Here is a 9,425-nt window from a genome sequence, read left to right on the forward strand (position 1 = left end):
CTCTCTCTCTCTCTCTCTCTCTCTCTCTCTCTCTCTCTCTCTCTCTCGCGCGCAGCTGGAGGATATGGTTACAGGAATCAACGCAAGTTCTCAGAAGACATCGACTGGTCGTACGCAGGTGAGTCACACAGTTTATTTATGAAGAGAACTTCCTCTGCGTGTGAACTGGACTGGAATGTCGTCAGCAGGTTGGAGGTTTAGCTGCTCTGTGTTTATGTTGATGCTGTCCTGAGGGACACTCTGCTTATTTTTGGATGAACAGTGAAAGGAAGACGGTAGAAGCTCTTTGATATGTGCAGTATGTGGACCAGTCAGCTGCGTGCTAACTGAACATAGATGGAGGTTAATGTTCGTCACACTTCCTGCTAACATGTAAGTGTCTGAGCGAAGAAGAGGGACAGGTTTATGAACTTAAAGCATTTATTGTTGCTGCAAAAATATGAATCGTTTATAAAATCTTATAATTGATCCAAAAAACAAATGCCAATTTGATCTCTTAATGGCTCCAGTTGAACGTTTAGGTTTGGAGCTTTTGTTTTATACCCGTGTTTGCTCTCCACTGACATGCTAATATCCGTCCTGACCCAGACGCTTGTCTGACCTGGTTCGGGGGCTCTTTATCCTCCAGTGGAAGAAGCTCTAAACAGCCAATCAGAGCGAGGACAGAGAGTCATGTGACTGCTGGCATACCTGCATAACAGACACCACACCAGCTGGCTGAGACAACACGTAATTAGCACAGAAAACACTACAACACGTTATTAGCACAGAAGAGGGAAAAAGCTGCAAACATCTGCACGAGGGTTGTTTTCTGTTGAGTTCAAGAGATCTTAAAAATCAGATTTTTCAAAAAGGTATTCCGGTTGTTAAATGAGTTAGTCAGATGGAGGATGATTATTGGTTTTGAATAACGTCGGAGCTGCTCTTATTATCTATGCCAAGATTCAATGACTGTAGTCATAACCCATCATTTAGACAACCGTACCTTCTTATTGCATTGTAGTGTAAAAACAGCGTTCGTACTTGCTGGGAACAGGTTCCGATAAGCAGATGATAATCATGCTGACGGGGCCGGAGCTCACTCACGCAGCCTTTTGACTACCAGGTTGTTGCTGCGTAGAGGCTGAATGACGGGTTCCAGTTCATCGTTTCTTTTTGAATGTTGAACTTTGATTTGTTGACTCAGTTGATTGAAAACAAAACACAAGTCTTCAAAATGAAATGAACCAATACTTAATTGTTTAACTTTCCACTAGAGCGACATATTGACGTGTTTTCTGACACCGCTGTCGTCATCCTTCCAAAAACCAACAAATGTTATTACATCACTCTGGTTATTTTTTAACCTACTTTACCATGTTTACCACATGTCCAGTATTGAAGGAGAAGGCTGCATCTGCAAAACAGGCTGTGAAGTATTATTCAGGGCAGCTCCTCACCATAAGTGTTCGACCTGATTGTGCTCTGATTGTTATTTTAAGTGTCTGACAACAGGATGGAAAGAACCCGACAGAGAAATAAAGCTCTTTACTTTTCTCTTGATCCCGTCTGTTTGTTGCTGTGTGTCTCGCTCTGAGAAGTCTCGTTCTGACATCTTTCCTTCAATACTGGACCAATTTAAAAAAACATTGTTGTCACTCAGACACAAAAACATGTTAAATAGGGTCCAGGGTGAAACACACCAAAATCACCCTTTAAGGTTTGGTTAATTTTATGCACAAACACCACCAACACGTAACACGCTGTCAGGAGGTCGAGGGAACTTTTTGGTATTTTTGTGAGATCAGGCTGGAAAAACAAGTCATTGCAGAGAACACAAAAGGTTTGAAAAGTCCCCTTAATGTGCCGTGTATTGAGCTGGGTAACATAAGAACACAGAGACGCTCCCAATCAAACAGCCTCTCTTAAATATGACTCTCGGCGACGTCGTCCACTGAGAGCAGATGTGAACAAATCCACATGCACCGCGCTGCAGTCGCCTCCAGCAGGATATACGAGCAGGACGTCACATGCTGCTCAGATTAATTTTGCAATAAAAGTGAAACTAAGAGCTTGAGGCTGTAGATCAGATCGACAAGAATACGAGCTGCTGGATTAAATCTGTTTGGTCTGAAGTGCAGACCAGTGCAGGTGTCACACACACACACACACACACTCTGAATGAATGAACTCTGTGAGGGTCTGATCATTTGTATTCCTGGCTGTAACACTTTCCATACTGTATTTATGTCATCCGTCACGTCAGCGTGTTCTCTGTGTTTGAAAGCAAAGAGGAAACCTGAAGCTGAACTCTCTCTTTGAGCAGCAGTTCTCAGCTGCAGGCTGGATTTGGGAAACGTCCGACTTTGACCTCACGAGAGCTGCAAGAGAGAAAAAACCGTGAGAGCTGATATTGGAAGCCAGAGTGCAGCAGTGCAGCTGGATGTTATTAGCTCGTTAGCTCGCCGCTAGCTCTCCCAGAGCATCGCACCTGTAAGCGATCCCTGATGCTGCGATTTAGGCCCCGTCTACACATAAAACAGATATTTTCCTATGTTTTAAAATAAAATAGTTTGCACACGAACTTCGTTTTACAAAATATCTCCGTCCACACTAGAACGCTCCAAACGCTCGCCGGGCCAGTAGGTGGTGATTAAAGCTACATCAGCGATACGTGAAATACCGGAGAAGAAGATTCTGAGCACGCTCAGTGAGCTGATCTTTTCTTTGGCGGTGTTAATGAAATAGTAAACGATAACAAAGCAAAAGCTGAGGTGAACCAAATGGCATTGGGCGAATTTGTCCTGAGAGTGGTGCAGCCATGTTAAGATTAAATGTAAAGTAGTCATTAGACCGAGCAGTGCTAACAAAACATAAACAATCCGGTAGTCCTCCATCTTTGTTTCTGTTTCAGACGCATGCTCATTACACAAGGCGACAATGGGCGTGCACCAATTGGGGAGATGATGTCATCGTTTCCCAAACGATCCGTTTTACACGTCCACACTGATACAGGACCTTTTATACAAGTAAACTCTGTTCACATCTGTTTCAGAGTTGACAAAAGAGGGTTGTGTTCACTGTTGCAGAATAGAGCCGGAGAAGTTTAGTGAGTATTTTGTATACGTTGCATTTTGGACTCGGTTAAAGTCTGAATATTGAGAGGAATTAATTAGCTTTCTTGCAGCTTTTTTCGGCGGGTATGATGTCATTTCTGGTTAACACAAATTTGTAATTTTTCACACACTTTCTTCACAGAGTGAAGTGTGTGATTGTTGGGGGTTGCAAGAATTTTGGGACCTCAAAGGTCACAAAAGGTTAAGAAACTCATGACAATGTAGAAAAAACGTCACAGTGAACTATTCTGGCGGTTAGTGTGCAAGAAATTAAAGGACCATAATGATGTTGTTATTTTATTATGTGGTGATGCAGCTGTGAACCACTGACAGAAAGTTTTTCTCCAACATTTTAAATTGTTCTTTTCACAACATCTATGTTGAACTTTCGTCTTCTAGAGTTTATTTTCTTGCTCGTTCTTCAGAAGCTACTTTAAAGCCTCTGATGTGGGAGCTTTATCTGAACACTTGTTTGTTTGTTTTTTTCTCCGCCCTCCAGGAACCTTGAATCAGAACAACTGGGCCAAGAAGTTTCCGTCCTGCAGCAACGCCAAGCAGTCTCCCATCGACATCGAGGAGAACCTGGCTCAGGTGAAGCTGCAGTACCAGAAGCTGATGTTTGACGGCTGGGAGAGTCTGACGAGCGACAGGACGACCATCAAGAACGACGGCAAGACCGGTAAGACGTCAAGACCAGCCGGTGGGAAGAGACGACCGCGCTCGCTGCTTCCAAGAGCCCGTAGGACTGTTATTAATAACAATACATTTTTTTTTATGAACAAAACAGTTGACAAAATAAAAGTAATCTTAGCACCGTATATGTCATTTTATTAATGAATAAAGTGAAGGTAAAAATTGGTTTAAACTGCATCATTATTCCACAGAGCCAGGAACATAAAGATAATTATTTTAGTTATACTTATGTTTATTGAAGGCGTTGACGGTCATCTCTAAAGCCGTTTCTTGCAAAGGAAGCATGTTTTGAGCTGACTTTCTCTCCTCCACGTCCCCTAAAGAGACGCTTTCTCCCAGATAGATACTGAGCGTCGGGGCCTTTTCTCTTCCAGCGGCGTCCCGTTGTAAAGGATACAGTTACCAGTTTCTCATTTGACGGGATTGAGAGCCTTTTATATATTTGCTCTCTCTAAGTGGTGTGACACACAATAGCCTCCAGTGTGCATTCAAGGTAATTGTTAAGTGAAATTGTAGACAAGGACGGATCCCGCCTCGCCTTTCGAAAAAAAGCTCCAAACTGAGGAGCCCCGTGCTTCTTAGCAACGGGACTCTCAGGGCAATAAGAAGCACTCTGTTGTGGTTGCTGTTCACCCGCCAGCTGCACCCAAGGCTTTTATTCAGGGAGATGTTTTGGTGGACAATCTGAGGTTTGAGTGGACGTCAACCTGTTTTTTTTTTATCAGCCCACAAATGGGCCTTTAGTGGAGGTTGAGCAGGGTACGCAGACACAAATGGAGGATTCAGGATGGAGCGTTCATGCCTTTTGATACAAGCGGGTCAAACACACTTTTCAACAGGAGCGAATCAGCAACAACTTGAGTCAATATTTGCCCTGCCTCGAGAGACGGGGTTAATAGAAAACACAATAGAACAAAAGGAGATAAACACAGACAACAAAGAGGGCGTGAATGAGGCCAACCACGTCTACACAGATCACAGTGGTGGAGAGAATAAAAACCGACCAAAAGCAAACGGAGTGCTCAAAGCAACGCTGGCCAAAGTACAGAACAATATGGAAAAGGAGTCACGGCCAAAACATATTAAACGTGTAGTTTCTAGACCAGAAAACTCCATCTGTCACAGAAACTTTACTTTTCTATCAATTTAACTACGCAACGCTTCTTAACAGTTTAACCTTTGACTTTGTCGTTTATCAAAAATAATTCCTGTTGCTTATGCTCTTAAATTTAAATCACATTAATTCAATACTTTAATACAGTGGCCACTTAAAATATTATGAGTTGATGTAAGTCTGTAAATAAGTGTGAAGCTCAACTTTCTGGGAATGGGGGACCGTGTGGACTTGGCTTGGGAATTAAAGGGTCACTGGTTCAGGTCCACACACGGACCAAGTACGGAGCGTTGACTAGTTGCTGGAGTCTAATATTAAGATGTAACAAACAGAACGGACAGAGACGGTAAAAGATTGGTTTCTGTGCCAAGAGGTTCAGATAATTTTACTCAAGTTGGAAGTGGAAATCTAATGTTTAAACTAGGATGTGCAATGTACAGTGCTCAAATCATATTCTTTTTCATTTTTAATCTTTCATTTTTAATCTTTAATCTTTATTTTTTATTACGTTTAGCCAGCCCAGCCTTAAAGTGTTCAGCAGATCGATGTTTCTGCAGAGTTTCAAGTTCACATGAAATATTTGTATTATCTGCGCTAAACAATAGTCACGTGTTCCCTCTATTTTTGGCGGTGGCTGAGATGTACATTATAATACTGAAGATGAAAGGACCGAGTGATGCTCCACCTTCATGAGACCATCAAAGAGCGTTTGGACCCTCGAGGGGAACCTTTTGTCAGGTGAACAAAGACCGACCTGAAGAAGATCCCCTCGTTGATTGAGTCATTGTCTGAGGGTCTAGTAACGGTGTTAGTGGAGTATTGTTTGGCGTACGAGCTCTCGTCTTTTGATCTTCTGTACATTTATAATCAATTATTTCAATTAGAGGTCAGGCCTTCAAAGCTTTTAAAAGCAGTGGACACATTTGATCTAGAAGTTTGTTCACAAACGATGATTTAATTCGATAAATACACAGTGTCACGCATTTATGTCTTCACGTCTGTTTCTGTTTTCAGTGGCGGTCGATGTGGACGGAGAGTTCTACGTGAGCGGAGGCAGCTTAAGGTCAGAGGTCAAGGTGGGACGTATCACCTTCCACTGGGGGCGCTGCAACGCCTCCTCAGAGGGCTCCGAACACAGTCTGGATGGAGTCAAATACCCTCTGGAGGTGAGACGTCTTCTAGTATGTATGTATGTATGTATGTATGTATATATATATATATATATATATATATATATATATATATATGTTTTATTTACTGTGTACATTGCAGTCCTGTCTTCGTTACCTTTACTTGTTCAGCTTTGTTGCTGCAACTAATGATTCTTTTTTGATTAGTTGTTGGTGAAATTGGTGAAATGGTAAAATGTCAATCAGTGTTTCCCAAAGCCCAACATGACGTCCTCAAGTGTCTTGTTGTCTTGTCCACAACTCAAAGATGTTCAGTTTATTTTTTTTCTCTCACATAATGTATACTAAGCGGCTAGTATAAAAAAGTTGACAACTAATCAGTTCATCCATTAGTCTCTGCAGCTCTATTGTTGTCCTTGTTTTAGCTGCGATGTTTCTGTGTAAGAACATTGAGGGCAATGCAAAAAAAGACTCATTTGACAAGTTATGGTAATATTCACTGGACTTTTCATATTTCTGTTTCCTCCCACAGATGCAGATCTACTGTTATGAGGCGCATCGCTTCGACTCGTTAGATGAGACCATCAAGGCCGGAGGAAGAATCACAGCGCTCGCCGTGCTGTTCGAGGTGTGCTTCGCTTTACAGGGCGGATGATCGTGTTCCCTGAAGTCACTGAGACCAGATATGCAAATAACTCGTTCAATTCGGGTTCAACTAGCAGCGGAAGAAGTTTGTGGTGGAAAGTAACCATTTTGGTTAGTTAGGTCATTAGCTAAGACTGACCAAACTGTTAAACAGCTAATCGATAGCGACTTATTTCAAGGTTCATTTATTTGTCATTTTACAACAAAAATAAAGTTGTATTGATTTATATTTTCTATTAATAATCTGAATCTGCAAAGTAATTTATATTGTTTTTTAATAAATGTAGTCGAGTAAAAAGTACAATTAGCATCAAAATATACATCAAGTACAAAAAATAAAAAGTGTTAATTATGCAGAATAACATATATTATATTAATGAATGATAATAATTGATGCATTAATGTGTTCATCACTTTAATCTTGCAGCTCATTTCAATGAATGTATGTTCTCTTGGGTAGCTTTCAATAAAGTTTCATCCTAATCCATAATAATACATCATAATTTATTCGTTGATTATATTTTGTTTTATTAATCTGAATCTACAAAGTAATGTACGTTGTTAAACGAGTATTGGAGTAAAAAGTACAATATTGGCTTCAGTGTGGAGTAGAAGTACAACATGTTTATTGTAAAGTACAAGTACTTCAAAATTGTACATAAGTTCAGTACTGTCGTGGGATGAGGTGGAGCTGCTAGCAGACGGCTATCAGAGCTATTAGCTTCACTTTAACTCCGCGTTTTCAACACATTTAGGAGTACTGTCCTCTGAATAACGTGCAGTTTGTTGAGGTTTCAACAGAAAGTAAAATGCTTCTCAGCTTTTTCTGAATATTTTTGATTTTGCCCTGAACAGTCCAAGTTAACCCTGCTGTGTGGGCTTCACAGCAGTTAGCTCCAGGCTAATGGTTTGGATGAAAAACACCATTCTCCTACAAAAACACAGATCTTTTTTGAGTTGTTGCTCATTTCAGTAAATTGTCTGATTTTCAGCAGCTTATCTGGAATTCTAACAGTTGGCAGGTTTGAACACAGAATGACTTCATGGGTGACTTTTAGTTCGATGTGGAAGAAGTCTGATTGAGGGAATGAATCTCAGTGTTTCAGTAGCATCACCGGTGTAACACCTCGGTGTGTTTGATTCATACCTCGGCTGAGGATCATTGCCGAGCGCTCGTCTGTGTTTCTGTGTTCGTTGTCAGAGTTCACACCGAGCATCGTGCATTTCATGCAAACTCTGCCTGTGTTTTTGTTTTTGTGCGGTCGTGTTGCCTCCGGTCGGGTTGGCGTGTTGGAACTGACAGAGGCCATGTTTGAACAGAATAGCGTCTGATGTGGAGCTGCAGGGTGTGTGTGTGTGTGTGTGTGTGTGTGTGTGTGTGTGTGTGTGTGTGTTGTGTGGAGAGCAGGGCGGGAAACAAAAAGCTAGTGAATCTTGTTTTTGTTTTGTGCTCTGCCAACCTCCAACCAGCTTCCAAACAGTTTTAACTCTCTGAAGGTCATGTTGAAGGGAGTCTGCTGCTTTATTGGAGAGGGTGAATGTTATGCTACCTGAACGTCCTGGTTTTGAATCTGGCCTAATGTGGAAAACAGTCTTCACTTGATGAGCCTCAGTTGTCTTTACTTGAATATAAACATTTACACAACGAAGTGATAAGTAGCCTTTGCAGGTCAGATGGCAGACAGCTCCACATTTACCAGCTGCAACATTAAAGTGATGAACACATTAATGCATCAATAATTATTATTCAGTAATATGATATATAATAGTTTTTGGTACATTAAGTACATCTTGATGCTAATTCTCTTTTTTACTTTTAATTAGGGAACACTACACCTAAATGCAGCGTTGGTACATCATTCACTCTGTTACCTTGAATTGTTGAATTGCTTCTCTCACTCCTCTCCGGTGAACGAAGGATCAAAACACTAAGAAAAGGCTGGATGAATGGAGGTGAATGGAGGCTGCGTTCAACAACAAACCGTATGAAAACATCTGTATAATCCAGGTCTCATTTATCCGCAGGAGTTTGTTAACGGATGTTTTGATGAAGGATAAACAGGAAGGCAAGTCAAACGAAGAAGGAAATATTTATATTAAGGAACCTTTAGTGACTAATTCACTAATGTTTCCACCGCTGTAGGTCTTCAACAGGACATTTAGCATCTCTTAATATCTTAAACCCGACTCCCTTTTACTTCTATTCAATAAGACTTTTCTCCGTGTTTTGATTCTTCCTTCAATGTGGAAAAAAACAAGGAATCTCTCTTCCAGAGTTGGAGTTACCACGGGGAGAGTAGTTGATATACAGATGGTAGTTTTGTGGGTGAAGTATTCCTTTAAGTAAACTTCAATGCTGGACAGGAGTATTTCTACACTATGATGTACTTTTATCTCTTTAAGTAAAAGATCTGACTGACGGCTAAATTAATACAATGAGCTGCAGTTATGGAGAAATAGTTGAAATCCGTAAATGTATCAGATCAATAGTTCAGCGTCTGGTTCTCCAAAAGTTAAAAGTAGAGATCCACACTTGACCAAACCGATGGAGACATTGACGGTTTGACTCTATGAAACATTGTTTTACATGATTAATGACGGCACGACTTTATAAAGAGTCACTACGAGATCATCATGTTGGTTTGCTCTTCTCAGACGAGCGTCGACGACAACGTGAACTATGCCGCCATCATGGACGGCATCAACAGCGTGAGCAGATACGGTATGTTGCCGTTCTTCTTCTGTCCC

General features: G+C 41.1%; 1 protein-coding gene across 2 annotated transcripts in view; it reads left to right on the top strand.

Moving 5' to 3' along the window:
* Nucleotides 1-9,425, top strand: part of ptprz1a (protein tyrosine phosphatase receptor type Z1a) — a 68,682-nt gene that overhangs the window by 25,924 nt on the left and 33,333 nt on the right. For both annotated transcript variants that reach the window (XM_031871235.1, XM_031871242.1), the window contains exons 2-6: nucleotides 56-118; nucleotides 3,595-3,774; nucleotides 5,917-6,068; nucleotides 6,565-6,660; nucleotides 9,333-9,399. In XM_031871235.1, coding sequence (XP_031727095.1) covers nucleotides 56-118; nucleotides 3,595-3,774; nucleotides 5,917-6,068; nucleotides 6,565-6,660; nucleotides 9,333-9,399 — 558 coding nt within the window. The remainder of the gene's footprint in view (nucleotides 1-55; nucleotides 119-3,594; nucleotides 3,775-5,916; nucleotides 6,069-6,564; nucleotides 6,661-9,332; nucleotides 9,400-9,425) is intronic.

Source organism: Anarrhichthys ocellatus, unplaced genomic scaffold, assembly GCF_004355925.1.
Source record: "Anarrhichthys ocellatus isolate YVR2014 unplaced genomic scaffold, GSC_Weel_1.0 scaffold2, whole genome shotgun sequence".
NCBI classification, from domain to species: Eukaryota; Metazoa; Chordata; class Actinopteri; order Perciformes; family Anarhichadidae; genus Anarrhichthys; species Anarrhichthys ocellatus.